This window comes from Conger conger, chromosome 8, assembly GCF_963514075.1.
Source record: "Conger conger chromosome 8, fConCon1.1, whole genome shotgun sequence".
In the NCBI taxonomy this organism is placed as follows: Eukaryota; Metazoa; Chordata; class Actinopteri; order Anguilliformes; family Congridae; genus Conger; species Conger conger.
The window spans coordinates 17,429,526-17,447,201 of NC_083767.1; the positions used below are offsets into that span (position 1 = coordinate 17,429,526).

General features: G+C 41.7%; 1 protein-coding gene across 12 annotated transcripts in view; it reads left to right on the forward strand.

Annotated features, from left to right (window-relative positions):
• Positions 1–2,371: 2,371 nt before the first annotated feature.
• Positions 2,372–17,676, forward strand: part of prom1a (prominin 1a) — a 62,659-nt gene continuing 47,354 nt past the window's right edge. For all 12 annotated transcript variants that reach the window (XM_061251769.1, XM_061251774.1, XM_061251771.1 and 9 more), the window contains exon 1: positions 2,372–2,955. In XM_061251769.1, the coding sequence (XP_061107753.1) occupies positions 2,733–2,955 (223 nt within the window). In that variant the 5' untranslated portion in view covers positions 2,372–2,732. The remainder of the gene's footprint in view (positions 2,956–17,676) is intronic.

A 17,676-nucleotide genomic window follows, 5' to 3' on the forward strand; every position in this document is an offset into this window, starting at 1 on the left:
CCTTTACCGATTCGGGTTGTCTAGCTGTGTTTGGTTGCTCTGTGTTTGGACTTTGGCTAGTGACCCCGACTGTGATTGTGATTATCCTTTCTGTATCTGTCTGCCAACAATTGATCACTGCCTGTCTGACTTCACTGAATAAATACTCCATTATTGTCTACTTCCTGCTTGCGATTGCTTCCTCAATCCCGAACCCTGACAGAAGTATTGAATAGTGAGAATTGTATTGCTCTGCGGTCAGTGCTAACCAAAACTGGGAGTAGCTACTCCATGTTAACATTAGTTATTTAACTGATACTTTTTTAGACTTACAGTTGACTACACTAAGCAGAAGTGGGACATCCCCTTCCTGGAGCAATGTGGGGTTAAGAGCTGTGCTCTGGGGCCCAACAGCTGCACCTTCCGGTTCCCAGTCATGTACCTTAGCCACTAGGCTACATGATGTTCTCAAAAGAGGGGGGTTAAAATCAGCTCAGAGTTTCCCAACTCATAACGCAAGGGTTGCTTATTTGGTCTGCTTATACCCTACCACAGGCATGTGTGTGTCCTCTATTGTGATGACTGTGCAGCTCAGCTGGTGAAGTGCAGAGAAACTCGCAGCAGCTATTGAGCCAAAAGACGTCGATTCCGCATTCTTGTCTGCACTCTCCTGAATTATGGAGCAAGTAATGGTGGTGGTACGGGCTTACAATGCGATTAGTTGGTACAAACTGGAATAATAAACAAATAATGCAATTAGGTCGGTGAAGTGTTTTGCCTCCCCATCATTACATTACATTATTGGAATTTGGCAGACGCTCTTATCCAGAGCAACGTACATTTGATTATACTAAGCAGGAGACAATCCTCCCCTGGAGCAATGCAGGGTTAAGGGCCTTGCTCAAGGGCCCAACAGCTGTGCGGATCTTATTATGGCTACACTGGGATTAGAACCACCAACTTTGTGTGTCCCAGTCTTTTACCTTAACCACTACGCTACAGGCTGCCCTTTACATTACATTACATTGTTGGCATTTGGCAGACACTCTTATCCAGAGCGATATACAGCAAAGTGCATACCCATCACCAGGAACAAGTGCACTGAAAAACCCTAGAGGGAAGTACAATTTCAAGTGCTAAGAATACAACAAAGATAAGGACTAGGGGTTATTTGATTAATCTGACAATGGATTATATCAACATTCAGTAGCAGTAAGACAATATGTCCCAGCTTGAACACTCAATGTCAACTTCACTGAATGGCATCACTCTTACAGTCCTCTGAAATGAGTTGCTAATACATCACATACAGTAAGGGCATTAGTTTGTTGCTTTCTGTTTGATCTTTACTGCTACTTGTAACAGAATATCCTGTAATCTGTTCAGTTAGTAGAGCATTTAATTTGCTACAGTTTATTTAATACAGCAAAGGTCACTGAATTCCCCTTTTTAACTGGTTTTATTTCCACTGTTTAGGTATAAGGAGGCTGCATAATGTGGCAAAATCTGGGCTTTTAAATTGAAAACCTGTGCCCGCATTTTCACCAAAGAATACAATCATTTACGCTACAAAACAAAAGGTCACCAAGTTTTCAGTTACATTCCATTACATTCACAATAAGTCAAATACATTGTTAAATGTATAATGCTACAAAACATTCCCTTTTAACAGTAATTTTGTAGCCAGCGTAATTATATAGCTATGTACAGTAAGTAGCTTTTCATTCAACAACTATGCTGTTTTGTTTACACATATTACCCTATCGCCAATGTTCAACACTTAATGTGATTACACGTGTAATTATAGTACATAATTTGTGTGCTCTGTCGGCCCTCGTATAGCCTACTAATTTAAAACCTCTCATAAATAACTGTTCCCAGTCACCCACTGAATTTGTGTCGCATGGAGTGTTATGCGGAGTTTCACATTCTTGTTTTTTCCAATGTAATGCACAATGCTATAAAAATGGAACCCGGTATTGTTTATGTAGGCTGTTTCTTTTAAAGAGCATTAAAGGCATATTTAATCACATACGTAATCTATTCGTTTATCTTCTCTATTACATTTGTGTAATCAAAGGCTTAATTAGTTAGCTCCGTATGGATTTACTGAGTGCACTAATGTCATAGAACAGCATATTTATGCTGTTATGATATTGTCGGAGTCGGTCTGTGAACGAGCCGGTCCGTATTTTTGCGCTCCAAGTCCCACGGCTTCAGCAAAAAACAGCCAACAGAGGGAGCATATCACAAGAAGGCAGCTGATTCCCTTCGCTGCCAGACCCCTTACAGCCCCCGCCTCTCCCCCTTTCCTCCACTCACAGCTTCCACAGCAACACCGCTGTCATCGGCAACCGAAGTGTGCGCACACACAAGAGACACACAGAGATGTACCAGCTCTCGCATACACGTAGCTGACACAGAACGAGGCTCGCAGTCTCCCACACTCATGCAGAAGACTACTAAAACCGCGGAGTAAAGGATCGCTAGATCTGGAGAGGAGACCCATCAGCGTCTGAGGAGTCCCTTTCCAGGGGACGTTTTCACCATGAACCTCTCTCTGAAAAATAGGACTTAATTTTTTCCTCAGCACTGCTATAATTCCCTGCTACTGAAAACCAGGCGAGATACGGACGGTGTTACATTGTTTCCGTCCGAATTCCGAAGCCCTCACCCCTCTATATTTTAGATTTTATTTGTTAACATTATTATTTCTGCTGTTCTGCTTGTTGTTAACCTGACCAACAACTGTCATGCTGCTGAAAGTAGGGTTGATATGCCTCCTTTACTGGGGGTTCACCTCCAGCGAGCCCCCGGCGGCCGCGATAAAGCCCCGGTCACAAACTTTGGATTTTGGGTTCGTTCCCGCTGGAGTTTATGAAACATTGGCTTATTATGAACCGGGACCCATCGGGATCCTGTTTCACATGGTCCACGCTTTTCTGTATGTTGTTCAACCCAACCCGTTCCCGAAAGGTGAGCTTTTATTATTCTACCATCTCTCACGTTCCGTTTCCCTCACACAGGTAAGCGCTGCAGACCACTGACAAAAGCGATGTTCGGTCTCTGCCAAGAAGTGTGGTCAGGCATGCGTGTAATCTAAATAGAGCTTTTGATGTCAGGTCGCCGTCCGTCTACCCACACTGCGGCTCTAATGATGAAGAGACCAATTTGTTCACTGTATCGATCTGGAGGCTCAGTCCATTTAATGCAAATACTAAATCAGTGGCTGTATATATTCCTAACAGGATTAGTTGCTTCTCCAATATGTTGTCTAAGAATGTGCACAAATCACTTGCAAAAGACTATAGGGCATTTACACACAGTAATGTGCTTGTAATGGATTGATTTAGCAATGATAAAAGAGACTGCAGTTGGAATTTGGAGCTAGTTGAGTGTAGCAGATATATTTCTATGTGTGGTTGTTAGATTAGATTCAGTTTACTGGAGGTGGCTTGTGTACTGTACTTTTGGTGTCCTTTGGGAGTGTGGAACACGTGATTTGTTTTGCCTTTCCAGGTAAGGTGCTGTTTTAATTAGGGAGTGCAGTGTACAGGGTCACATTGAAGAAGGAAAGGGGTGCAATAGGATTGGGTTTTAAGTCTGCACCAGTTTGGTGGTCATAAACAATTAGACAATCTTGCGATTAGGTGTGGCCCACTGAGTCACCGGCTTAATTAAATAATCCTGTAAGCTCCCATGCCATATGTTGCTGCGCTTTTCGTTTCTACCATTCCCAGCCCTGCTTGTTGCTTGGCAAAATCCAGCATCACCGCATGGAAATTAATCTACTCAAATAGATCGCATAGATCTATTCAAAGCAGCCTTTTAAAAACCAGTTTGACTGTAATGGTTAACACAAACAAAATTGGTGCACCTTTTCTCAGAGTGCTGAACATTAATATCACTGAGGCACCCTATTGATTTTGGATGCATTGTTTTGATTATAATATATGATAATGATGCTAATTACATTGCTTTTCAAAGAGGTTTAATCATTTTTAACCATTACATTGAATGCAGTGGAGATGTAACCAAATGTGCAGTATTTTTTCTAAGATGAGATTCCCTTACCCACAATTTCATATTCTTAAGAAAATAAAGAGGGGGGTTCAGGGTCATGTTACACTATTCATCTTGATTTGCATTCAGACAAGAATTTGCTGTTTGCTTTAATAAAGCATTTCTCCAGGCATGTTCCATAGATTGACTGGATTCTCTTATCTGTTATACTCTGGCCAGCTTCCTGTAGGTACATAAATGTAGCACCAAACGATTTAACTCCCAGTGGAATTGAATGGTTTCTTCACGCATCAAGGCCACCTTAGTTTCCTGAATACCCATAGGCTTTTGCAGTGCACCCATTATCCATAAAGAAACTGACCAGTGGGAGTCATAGCACGTTAATCTGTCTATCTGTTGGCTGGTTTTGATAGGACCAGAGCCTGTTAAATATGGAGCCTTCTTCAAAAGAGAGATCCCTGGACAGGATTTGATGAAAGAGTTACCTGGGGGAAGGGTGGGAGTATTTAAAACTAGCCCTGCTCTTTAAACACACACAATTAAAGTCCGACAAGCCTGATCCATCATGGATTTTAGTACGTTTTTAGGATGGGGCAAAATGTGTAAGGGTTGCATAGAACTTTTGGTACAAATAGATTCTCCATACATGCACATCCTGTGAATGAGCTCCTCCTGGTTAGAATGTCAAGTGTTCTCATTGGCTCAATAATAATGTTTTTTATGTCCTACACATGCTGAACCCTTCCTCCTGTTCGACTCTCTTGGGAAGTGATCTCTCAGTTAAACTATGTATCATGTTAGATAACACACCTCAACATCTTATATGGCTCACCTTTCCCCCTGACAAAATTACTACCATTTTGTCCCTCAGCCTAATCACTTTAATTGCTGTACATTGCTTTGAAGAGCTTCAAGCTGGAGCAGATGCTCTGCCAAGGACACATAGCCTATCTCTGTTGGCAATAGCAGGCTGTTTTTTCTGGGGTGAGGGAAGTCCTTGGCCTCAGAATCTGGGACGAGGAGGGGGAACGAAATGATAACATTTTCTTATTGAAAGCTTTGGAGTTTCCCTAGCTTGCCTCTCTGATGGCCTAACAAGGAGACAGGTGTGATATCGATTCTGCGGACTGTTAGCAAACACTGCAGTTGTGAGGCAGCGAAGCAGTTGCCTAGGAAACAAACTACTGTATGTAGTTTGTGATTTTATGCTATGTGATCTTATTGTTCTAGTTGCCCTATGCATATCCCGACAACATTTGACCTCAAGAGCCTTCAAGAGACTGCATTACTACCATTTTGTCCAAAAGTCACAGTGCATTTATTTTTCTTTTAAGAAACTTTTCCCATGGCTGTTGATGGTTTTTTGTTCTCTGAAAGACAATAATTTGTCATCCTTTATAGCAGGGGTTAGTAACTGTTGTCCTGAGGAACAAGAATGTCACCTGATCCATATACCTTCCCTCATAATTGTATGATTGGAGTTGTTCTGAATTGGTAATCGTTTAATGTGGTGCTGCTGGTGTAAATAAGCTGATAATTGAAAGGTAACTCCACCAACCTGCTGAACTCTGGCCCCTCAGGACTAGAACTTCCAAAACTCTGGTTTACTGCCTGGGTAATTACAGAGCAGCCATAATGATGTATTTAAATGTGCTGGGGAAAAAGACCCCTAACTAGAGCCGGAATATAGCCTCTATATATCCCATAATATGCTCTTGTGTTTTTGGTTGCCTAAATCTTAACTGCACAAGACTGAGGATCTTACTACTGGTATAAGAGGTCCTTTTCCAAAGGGTAAATTGACTGCATTTATATAGTGCTTTTATCCAAAGCGCTTTACAATTGATTCTCTCTCATTCACCCATTCACACACGTACTCACACACTAACAGTTGCCATGCAAGGTACCAATCAGTTTGTGATCTTGCTCAGGAACACTTTGACACACCGAACCTTCCAAATGCCAGACAACCACTCTTGCGTCCTGCGCTAATGTCACCCCTGTTCAGAGTGCCGGTTAGTCAGTGGTGTTGTTTTCTGGGGGTTTCTGGGGGTTTCCTGAGGTAACCCCCTATACACATGCCCTTTGAGTCCGGACGATCCCCAAATTTCTGATTCTAACCAATTATATCTGACCAATGTCTATGCTGGAACATCCCTGCCATGCCTATCGCTTCAGAAAGTGCTGTTCCCAGATGGTAAGTAGAAAGTATTTTGAGATCTCTCAAGATCTGACCATCTGGATCCTGAGGCTTGCTGCCAGCTGAGCTAAATGATATAATTTTAGCTATGAGACATTATTTGTTGCTTGGTAGAAATCTCTGGGCTTTGCTGACTTCATTGCTAGCTAGCCATTAGAGGGATACGGTAGCTAATGCTAGCTGGTAATGTTAGCTGGTGAAAAATGAGCTGATGCCCAGCTTCGCCATCCAGGTGGCTTAGGCAAGCTCATGATTTTTAAGAGAAAGCCAAGTTTGTGTCCGTAAGATTAGTTACCAGACGGCTACATGTACAAACACCACTGAAGCACTGATTGCATTCAGTTAGCTATTTAGTAAACTAATGTTTGGTCGAAATGATGCCATTGGGCTATTGTGTTACTCCACAAGTGCCTGAAGCAATCTTTTTGGGTACTTCCTCTGCAAACTCCCTGATTTAGAATTTGACTGTATGACCATTGCTCAGTTCTAAAAATTCTAAACACTTAGTTTGATAATTAGTTTGAATAATTGATGCAGCCTCATTGTGTAGCATATCTCTCTCTTCAGCAGCTCTGCTCAGCTCCGGGCTGATATGAATGTGGATTGCAGGATAAAGCGTAAAAATTCTACAGGAGGGGCAGATGGCGAAGGTCAGCATCATGTTCAACTGTAGCCAACCCCGGCCCCTCTCAAAATGGGTCAATCATTACTCCTCATTTCCTTACTCCCCTTGGCTCAATTGAAACTACCAGCGAAGCGTGAGCTTTCATTTCACTTTTATTCTAGCTAACATGTGTATTTGCCCTATGATGGACTCCTCATTAGACTGAATTCAGCAATGATTCTGTGAGGCAGATGTGAATATGTGCTCTAATCCCGTGGTGCACACCGTCCCTGTTCTTTACACAGACACTATATAGACAGACCGAGTTTAATCTTTATACTTTTAAGTGAGAGGCTGGACTAAGATTGAGCCAGTGTACTGTTAATTGAAAATTGGTGCTCTGTCTAAGAAGACACAAACAGATTTGTATAATTTAGACCACTCATTAGAAGAGAAAATGTCGATTCATTATATTGCCGCTGAGGATTGCAATTATGAGTACTGCGCTTATAAACACTTCCTCTGAGAGGTGCATTGTGGGTTATAAAACGAATTGGCATTAAAACCATGAATGAGTATGTGTGTCACAAAGCAAAGCTCATATTTGTTGACAGAGATAGTAGAGGCGGAGAGCTGAAAAGCCTCTGGGATTTTTCTCCTTGGAGTGGAGTAAATGGCAGCCTTTGGGAGCAAGCAGCCTTTGGGAGCTTGCTCAGTGATTTCCACAGCTTGTTTTCCAGATTCCTTTACCCCTGCAGGACTGAGGTGTCACATTGCCAGACAGACCTCAAGCCAATCATCCAAGCAGGGACACATCCAATGTGCTGACCCAGCTGCTTAGTTAGCACTCATTGTAGGGTCCTTACTGATGGTTTCATAAAAATGAGCTGATCATAAATATGGGCATTGAAATTTCTTAACTTTTTCAAAATTGTTTGCATGCCAGGAACCCCAACCCATTCTTTAAAGAAAAGTTGAAACGGAAGTTTAGAGCAGCACTTTTCCATCCACTTCCTGGAAAACGAGATTTTACTTTGTCGTGTTCCAGTCTGTTGTTCAAACAATATACTTCTCACGCAGTGGCACAGTCAAATCCGACTCCCTTCAAACACTCCTCCAACAACACATATACATCTTATCACTTCCGTTTCAGCTTGTCTTTAATGCTTAATAATAGATCAAATTTCTTTCCCTTACCTTTTCAATGGAAGGTTAAAACTGTCGAATAGGCCTCTGCATACCACAGGATCTGAAACATTTGCATTGAAATTCCAATACAGGCTTTTCTAACAGCAGTGTGTCAGTGCAACGTTAGAGGATATTGGACAGAACACCTCCAGGTATTGGGTTCCCAGTGGACGGCAGGCGAATTGCTGTTTTGAATAAGACGTCTATTTTTAGAGGAACTAGTTTCTCCTGCAGAATATGGGTTGGATTTTTCTGGCGAATGGAACAAAGAGCTGAAGTCAGGGAATGTAGCAAAAGTCCCTTACACATTTATGAAGAAATGTATTTAAAAGCCTTTATAAGATGAGTTAGAAAAGCATGTTGTGTTGAGTCCCTGTTGATAAATATCCCTGTTTTGGAAAGAGGGAAATTGCAATAGGGTGATGAAAGGGCACTTTCATACAGTTTGTACAATATCACTATGTAAATGACAGATAATCTGAACAACATCATTTTTCAACAAAAAACATCAAAATTGTTGAAAAGAACAGGACCATGTAAAATTTTATGCTGCCCAATGTTGCTGACACAAGACTGTGGCTGATGTCACCTAGGTTACTTTTCTATATCTGTGATAGGTCAGCAAAAAAACAAAACAATGGCTAGCACATCAGTTATTAAATGTGAAATTATTATTTTGAACAGTCTGACTTCTAGTTACAGACATATTTCAAATGGAGTTTCATTAAGCTCATTTTTATGCACAGTGATGGTGGCCTGTAAACATATATACTCTTGATACCAATGACTATCTATGGTCATTCCTCTGATTTGACAGTTGGCCTATATTCGAGAATTTGCCCTCATAGAGCAGAAATTGGTTCAAGAAACAGTATGTTATCTTAAAACTTCTGGCAAGCCACCTAACACTGTACTCTTTCACACTCTTTTTCCACAATCCTACTTCAGAAGGATTGTGGTAGCCTGCTGATCTGTGAGGAGGCTGAATTCAATTACAGGTTTTAGGAGAAAGTCAACAATTTCAACACTTTTTGGATTCATGTTGTGTACCAGACACACAGTTCCCAGGTGGATAGATTATATAGTACTTTCTGGGTTTTTGTTTTTGTCCTACACAGGTTGGTTTTCAGCACCATTTCCTTCCCGTTGTATGACTTAAGATGGGTATACACTGTGCCAATTTTGCCACAATTTCCAAATCGTAGGAGAAATCTTTAATTGTGAGCCAAAATATTGGATCTCTCAGTGTGACATACTCGCAGACGATTTACTGAATCTCGCCGTTAAAATGGCATCGCTTTTGCTACCGCTGTCAAACCGTTTCGCATCCCGAATAAATAGCCAATGTTGAGACACCTGTCAGTAACAATGTCGCTAATATCCAATAGGAAAGTGAGAAAACGAAGTGTGTTGAGAATAACTTTTTAGTTGTCTTTTTGCTCCACCATCCTCAAATTCCGCGCCTGGATGTCAGATGAGGTAGCCACTGTAATAGTTGGTTGGAATCTCTGCTCTTATTATAGAATTCTTGGATCTGATCCCACAGTGTGACAGCAATGAAAGACGGGATATTGTCGGGGCAGTGTTGCACAGCGTGACATGTACCAATCGTAAAAGACGGCTGAGATTGTACTGTGTACAGCCAGCATTAGATGGACGGAGCCATTGGCTAAAACTGAGAAAACCCAGCAGATTTCTGGTCTTGAGATTATGCGGAAAGTTGAAGTGAGGACCTCTCATTGAGCATTGTGTTGCTGTGTGTTGGTACTGTCCCTTGGAACTACAGGCTGATAAGAGGATGTGGATTCAGGCTCTGCTTCCCATCAATAGGGGCCCTTGTATTTTATAGCTGTTTGTCATTGTTCCTGGCAGGCAGGTGTTAGCCTCAGTAAGCTCATGTTAATCGGGGATTCTGCTACCTGCTTGATGTGCCCAGCAAATCTTCAGCTTTGTGCTGGTGGCCCCAACCCCCACCCCAAAAACATACACACACACATACACACACATGCACGGCCATAACTGCTATCCTGCCACAGTTTAAGAACTTTGTTTCTTTGGTTACTCCATGGCATTTCTTAATTCATGAATAGTACATTATTCAACATTATAACAACCAATACAGTTTCATTTTGGAAGATCACATGCCGTCCCTTCCAAAATTATTGGAACAGCAAGGCCAATTCCTTTGCAATACGATGAATACATTTGGGGTTGAGATAAAAAGATGAACAAGAGACAAGAGTTCAGAATTTTTTTTCCTGGTATTTACACCTACTATGCCTCCTCTGAAATGGTACAGGCAGGTGCTGCTTTCTTGTGTCCACTTTACAGGGGGGCAGTGGTCCAGTAGGTCAGAGTTGGATGCAGTAAAATCCCAACCAACTGAAACCCTCCCTTCCTGGGCAAAAATATGACCCATTTTGTGTTGCTTTATTTGATTCCCCAACTTCAAAGAACAAAAATTTAAATTGATTTGAGAGTAATTTTATTTAAAAACAGTTGTTCCATCCTGTTCTCACTTGTGAAATTATGAGAGTTAAAATTGACCAGCTTTGGACTGACCATCTTGCCTGCTGCAGTCAGCCTTATATTATCTAGAATATTCTGGTATTCTGTTATTATCATGATGGTAAAGAATCTGTTTGGCCATGGTAAAGAATGCTTAGAATGTTGGTAAGGAAAATGTTTTCCAATAGCAAACTGTTATATTGACCCTAGAATAGATAATTTTACACTTCACAACCATGAAGAGTACTTAAAAACAGTTTGTCCTTGTTTGGCCCATTAGTTTTTCTGTTTTACTCTGTAAACTTCTGCCTTTCCCCTTGATTTAATCTTGTTCATTTTCTATTTACAAATGCATGGCTCACAGTGCCTTAAACTGCCTTTGCTGGGCAGCTTGTCCGTTCTCACCATTACCACCAGTCCTTGAATAAACAAGTGCTCCGTTTAAACATGTCAGCTCTTATCTTGGAGCCGTCTGATCAGTTACAGCCCTGCCAATAAGTGTATGAGTCTCAGTTATTAGCCTTGCAGAGCATTTCTGCAAAATCCCATCTCTCAACAGCAGTAAACTCTTACCTGACTCTTCGTGAAAATGCGATATTAGGTTGCTTCTCTGCCCCCAGCTCTTTGCTGATCTCTAAACCCTGTAGCGTCACCCCAATATTATATGCAGGTGGCCCTTAAGCCCCGAGTGAAACTTTGAGTATGTCTCAGGTGCCTGGCAGTGAATCCAATCTCTCTGTCTTTTATGTGACAAATTGCCTCTGTTAATCAGTGTGTAATTATTTCAGTCTACACTGTGAGCCTGCCCACCGCAGTGCACCTCCAAGTAATCTTAATTTTCTTTGAACCTTAAATATATGAAAATTCTCTTACTCAGATTGTAAAGGGCTTTGTACGTATCCAATTGAACAGGCAATTAAGAATGGTAATATGGAATGCTTGATTTAGCAGTACCCACTCTTTCCGGAAAGCCGGCAGACTTAAAGGCAACCTTTCCTTGACATTGCCTGTTCGGGATTGGTCACAAGAGAGCACTTAACTGTATAAGGTTGCAATGGTAAAAATGTATAAGCATTGCTATTACACACTGTGCACTACTGTGCAGCTTTTGCTGTCAGTGTACAACTATAAGTACAATTCTACAGCTGTATAATTTTATTTATACTATTTTATTCAGTGTCTTCCTTCTTGAAAGTAGTAGTGCTCTCCTTTCACCCCATTCTTATCATTCATGTTCCTACATTTGCATAGTGGATGGATGTCATATACATTTCCTTATCTAATGGACAGTATACGCTCAGTGATTTATTAGGTAGACCTGTACACCAGTTTTTAATGCAAATATTTAACCATGTGTCAGTAACTAAATGCTTAAAAGCATGCAGCATGCAAGAGGTTCAGCTGTTGTACAGACCAAATGTCAGAATGGGGAAGAAATGTGGCTGCTGATCTCCTGTGATTTTCACGCACAACAGTCTCTAGAGTTTGCAGAGAATGGTGCGAAAAACAAAAAACATCCAATGAGCTGCAGTTCTGCAGGCAAAAACGCGTTGTTAATAAGAGAGATCAGAGGAGAAGGGCCAGACTGGTCAAAGCTGACAGGAAGGTGACAATAACACAATAACACCACACATTACAACAGTGGTATGCAGAAGAGCATCTCTGAGCACACAATGTGCCAAACCTCTAAGTGGATAGGCTACAGCAGTAGACAACCAAAAAGTCTAAAAGATAAGTCTAATAGATACCTAATAAAGTGTACATAGCACTAATTTGCTGATATTTTTAACTTCAAATTGTTATTTTTAAAAAATATTATTAAAGGCTGTACACTTACTGAAGCAACTCGCTGAGCTGAGCTTGTAAACCTTTAAGTGCAACAACAGTGTCACCACTTCCACCTGTGTATGTCAATGGAAAAGTGATGTGATGCTGTCACCTTGCATGCTTTCATGCAAGATATAGCCTGCTAACCACCATCTTCTCAGCCCTTTGTCTATGCAGTCTATTTTTAAGATGTAATGTTGCTGAGAGACTTGAGAATTGCAAATTAGGGCTGTCATTGATGTCATATCAAGGTCCATTAAGAAATGGCACTCCCTGGTGTTCTGTCATGTGCTACCCATAGCTTCTTATCTATGTATCTCTTAAAAAAGGGACAATTTCTATGATGTAAACACTACCATTATGTGTACCATTCCTTCCTGGAATGACAGCAGTTTATATGTCTTAAATCAATCAGACTGCTCCTGTCCTGAACAGTTTACATTGTGTACACAGTGCACCACAATATCTTGCATCATCAAAATTGTGATTGACAATAAATTGATCATGAAACTTTGTTATCATGCTAATGAGGGCATTATGTTGGCTTTATGGGAGGTACAACAGGGTTATAAAAGGGCTGAATCCCATTCATGACATTGTACAAATGCTGTTTGATTGCAAAGTTATCATTATGGCAGACCAGATAAGGATAACCGACTCTACAATATCAATACCATTGGTACATTTTTGAGGGATTAATGGTAGGTCTTTTCCTCAATATAATTTTATGATTAATATTTTTTGAAATGATGCATAGTGTCTTTCCGGAGTACAGTCAGAAAACTGTTTACACATGGTATTTTGTGTCAATTCTAAATTTTCCCCGTGCAGCATTCAATGTGTGTGGGGATTCTTATATCAGAAATGTCAATGATAATGAACATCTAGGAGAGAAATGGGACTGTAGTAGGTTGGATATAGAATTATTTTCAAGAAAATAAAATAAAAAATGACATTATTTGAGTACAGTATATCCGTATTCGGCGTGAATGGGGGAAATGTCTATTCTTAGGTCATAAAGAAACTGTTTTGAGTCAGATAGGCTGTTAGCAGGGAAAATGACAATGGAGTTTAGTTCACTGCATTTGTCAGCTGGGAGAGGTGTCAGGCAGAGCTACTCTGCCCCCAGAAGGGCCTTGTGCTTGTGCAGAGCGCAGGCATCCAGTGCTGGCCCAGGCTGAAGCCTTCAGCTGATTTCATCTGAAAGCAGGGTTTCAGATGTCAGCACATGGAGGATCGACTGGTTTGTTGCAAAGAGCCTTTGTTTGGAGGGCATTTTCCCCCCTGACACTGATCACGGAACTGTAGATACATTTCCGTGTTTATTTTATTTTGGTTAATATTTTATTCGGAGATAAAAATGCATTTGGACTGGAGGTACTCATTATGAAATGTTTGAAAGAAATAATGTAACTTTTGATCAAGGTTGCATCATAATATACCCATTATTTGCATCCTCAATTGGTTGGAATTTGCTGGGGCATTGTTGTTTTTTAATGGGCGTTGTCAAGCTATAACCCTTAATTTGTGTTAATCTAACAGCACTTTCACTTATTCTTTCTGTTTGCGAATGATACATCAACATTCCAGAGACCCATTACCATTTGTCACTTTTGTGAACTGTTATTTTAACCTTCTTTATATCAGATACTGTTGGGTTTCACAAATTTCTGAAACATGGTCCTCTGTCTCATTTTAATTGTGTCTCTTGTTTTCAGAAAATGTGTCTCACTTAGGTTTAACGCTCACCTTTAAGCTAGCACAACCTTTGAAATAATACTCAAGCCATTTAAGCAAAAGGAAGCATATAATTATCCAAAAATACAATATAACCATTGAAAAACATCTTGACAGCCAACGGTGCCCTAGGGGAGCTGTGCTAGCACATCTACATTCTCATTATAACAATCTGGCAGTCGCCTGGCAGTCGGAAGGTTGCTGGTTCGATCTCCTGCCCTGGGTATGTAAAAGTGTCCCTGAGCAAGACCTAACCGCCAATTGTTCCCAACAAGCCGGCCGGTGCTTTGTATGGCAGCCTATCACCAGTGGTGGGTGTGTGAATGAGAGGCATTCATTGTAAAGCCATTTGGATAAAAGCGCTATATAAAAGCCGCCCATTTAGCATTTAGCATTACATTGACTCATTTATCAGAGGCCTTTATCTAAAATAACATTGACTATGAGCACAGAGCACAGTGGGCCGGTAGTGCAGTGATGTGTTTGGCTGTGACAGGTGATATTGTGAGTCACCCTCGCAGTGCTGTGCCTGTAGTTGAGGTCTGGTGCTGTGGGTGACTGCTGGCACCATGCGTCCTTCTTCCCCGCCACCCAGCAGCTGTCCTGACCTATCACAGCCCTCAAGGGGCTACCAACCTGTAGCTCCTCCTCCTTCTCCAAGCCTCTTCCCGGGGGAAGCCATCTTATGGCCGCAGTTTCTCTCTGATGTGGGTTTTTGCGTGATCACTGTGGCTCCCACACAACTGCTGCCTCTCGGAATTCAGCCAAGCATCCCATTTGAAGGCGGTTGAACGCATGCAGGAATACAACCTGGTGGTGTCTCTTTACCTGAGCCAGTTAGAGCTCAAAAAGTGCATTTAAGGACTGTCCCTTGCCCTTGCAAAGAATGTAATGTTTTATGCAGACACATAATTAGGACACTTTGAATTTAAAGCTTTATGAAAAGCAGTGAGATAGAACAGCGCGAGTAAAAGAAGGCTATTTGGGAGTAATAAGTGTGGTGTGTGAACGTAACCTACTTTGTCATGCAAATGCATACCACTGCACATTGCTGCTTGGTTTAGCAATAACTTTGCATGACAATTTTGGAAGGAAATATCTATCTATGATTCATCGCCAAATTCAACAGCAATTGTATAAAAGCACAAGAAAGAAGTTGTTTTTTTCTGTAACGAGCACACAACCAGTGCCGCATTCGTAGCCTGTGTATGAGCTCTCTGGCGTGTTGTCTTCCTGGTGTGCCATACCATCCATGTTAGATTCCTGAGAGTGTTCATTATTGCCATCAAATGGTAATTACGGAAATGTGTAAAAAAATATCCTGAGCCAGCTGGGGGAAAGCTCTAAAGTAAATGGAGTGGAGATAAGGAGGAAGAAATGAAGGATGGGGATATTTATCAGTGGAATGAGCTGGAGTTTGGTGACTCTGTTTTCCATCTGGGCCCAGGGGCATCCGCAGGAGTAGAAGGAGGTCAGAGATATGGCCTCTAATCCCCAAGGAATCAGACACTGGTACCTGGAAGAAGGGCCCATAGACACATGCCCGTAGGTACCTGATTTAGGGTCTCTGGAGCTGTGCTACGATTGTAGTTGCAGGAATTTGCCTTACAGTTGCCTTTAATTATTATATCATCTCATTGGTAATATTTTAAGTGAGTTTTATTTTCTCATGGGACAATCTTAAGAGCTAATGGTACACATACTGTATATACATATACAGTATATATATTAAAATATTACCAATGAGATGATATAATAATTAAAGGCAACTGTAAGGCAAACTCCTGCAACTACAATCGTATATTTGTCCTGTAACCTATTGGCTGTTACCATACTTATAAAAAGAATGACATGAAATGTGCCTTTTCAACATAACTAGTGAAAATCTAGATTTCACAAAAATATGACATGTTGATTCGACATGGGAAAAATATAGGGTGGTTTGTGTCTTCACATTTCATGTTACTGACTGTTTAAAATGCAAAGGTGCAAATTTCCATGTGAAAACAAAATTTGTGGCTAGCCATAGGTTACCGTCTTCCGTTTTCATCTTACAAATGGAATTACAGTATTTCTATACGTTGTTCACGTGTACTCCTCACATGTTAGGTGCTCACGTCACATGTGTTTTTGAACACATGTGACATGAGGGCTGTTAGAGACTGTTTAGAGTAATTAAAAAATAGTATTGCCAGAACCTGTTCCCAATTAAACAGAAATATCCATTTTAAAAAGTAGGTACTGTTTATACACTCTGCTGCTGGCTTGGCGTTGTCTAACTGAAAGAGGTCATTTTGTCCGTATTCCTGCACTCTTACGTTTGCCCTCGTAGAAAGAACTAGCTGACAGCACTGTCTGCTTTTATCAAAGATGGCAGCGGAACCTTGAGCGAAGCGGCGTGCGTTAAGGTCCGAGTCTCAGCCACCCTGACACACACTGCGACTTACGCGACCCGGAGCTGTCAGCTCCCAACACATCACAGATGTTTGCAGAACCACAGCGCACGCCTGACCTAGCGACCGCAGAAAACGCACGTTTCATCACCCGCAGACGCGCACAGGCCTTCACGCCCGCAGGTCCTCTCCCGTTCTTGTTGTTAGCCTATACGGAGTTACAATATATCAGTGCTGTTCAAGTTTCTTTTTTTACACCGTCAGCACAAAAATATCGAAAAATATCGAAATACGTAAATCCCGCGGTGAAATGAACAGCCGTGTTCCTGGGCGCGGAGCTGAAGCTGCATTGCGCTCCATGTTTGTAATCTCTTTCCGGTTTCTCACCTGAGGATTAATTTCAGACGGGACCCACTTGAGGGAGCATAAAGGAAGAGATATGCAGGCCTGGCCTGTTTGGTGCTACAGCCCGAGCTCGATCTCCATTTCCGTCATTAAGAGCTCAGAGGGAAAAGCCCGCATACGCCAGGACTGCTGACCTCAGCAGGTGTTGACTCTCATCTGTTTCTTTGCTCCAACTCCCCCCCCCCCACCGCCCCCTCCCCTCTGAGCTTTTAGAATCAGTTGCCATGCCGCTCGGAGAGCCTTCATTCTGCTTGCTTCTTGCTGTACTTCTCCACCAAGATTTTGAGAAATAGAGCTAGCAGGGGTGGAACTAACTCCCCCGCAACCCCAAACCTTCATCTGACAGGCGAGTTTCATTAAAACCATGGCCCCCCTTAAGCAGGAATGTCACTCATCCTGGCTCCTGGAAGACAGTGAGCAGCCACCAACTGAGAAAGCGCAAGAGGCAGGCTTAATGTGGGCTGACTGAAGCTACGAGGCTAAGCGCTAAGAATGAGGTTTTTTTCCATTTGCTTCATTACAAGATACAGAAACTCATCACCTGCTCCATGGCTTGCTTTTAGGTGTGAGCTCTGGTGTTGAATTTGTGAGACAGCTCTGCTGTTCTGCTGGCGTGGTGAAGTGCCAGAGGACGTGTTTGCGCTTCTGACATAGCGAGGTGGTGGAGGAGGTGTATGTATATATTTTCGGTGTGATGATGAGGTGTTGGTGGAAGCGTGTGGGTTTATGGAGAGGTGGTGGAGAGTTGGGTAGGATACATCAAGTCAATTGTTGTTTTTTTTCTAAGGTACGTATGTGCAGAAGTTAAAGCT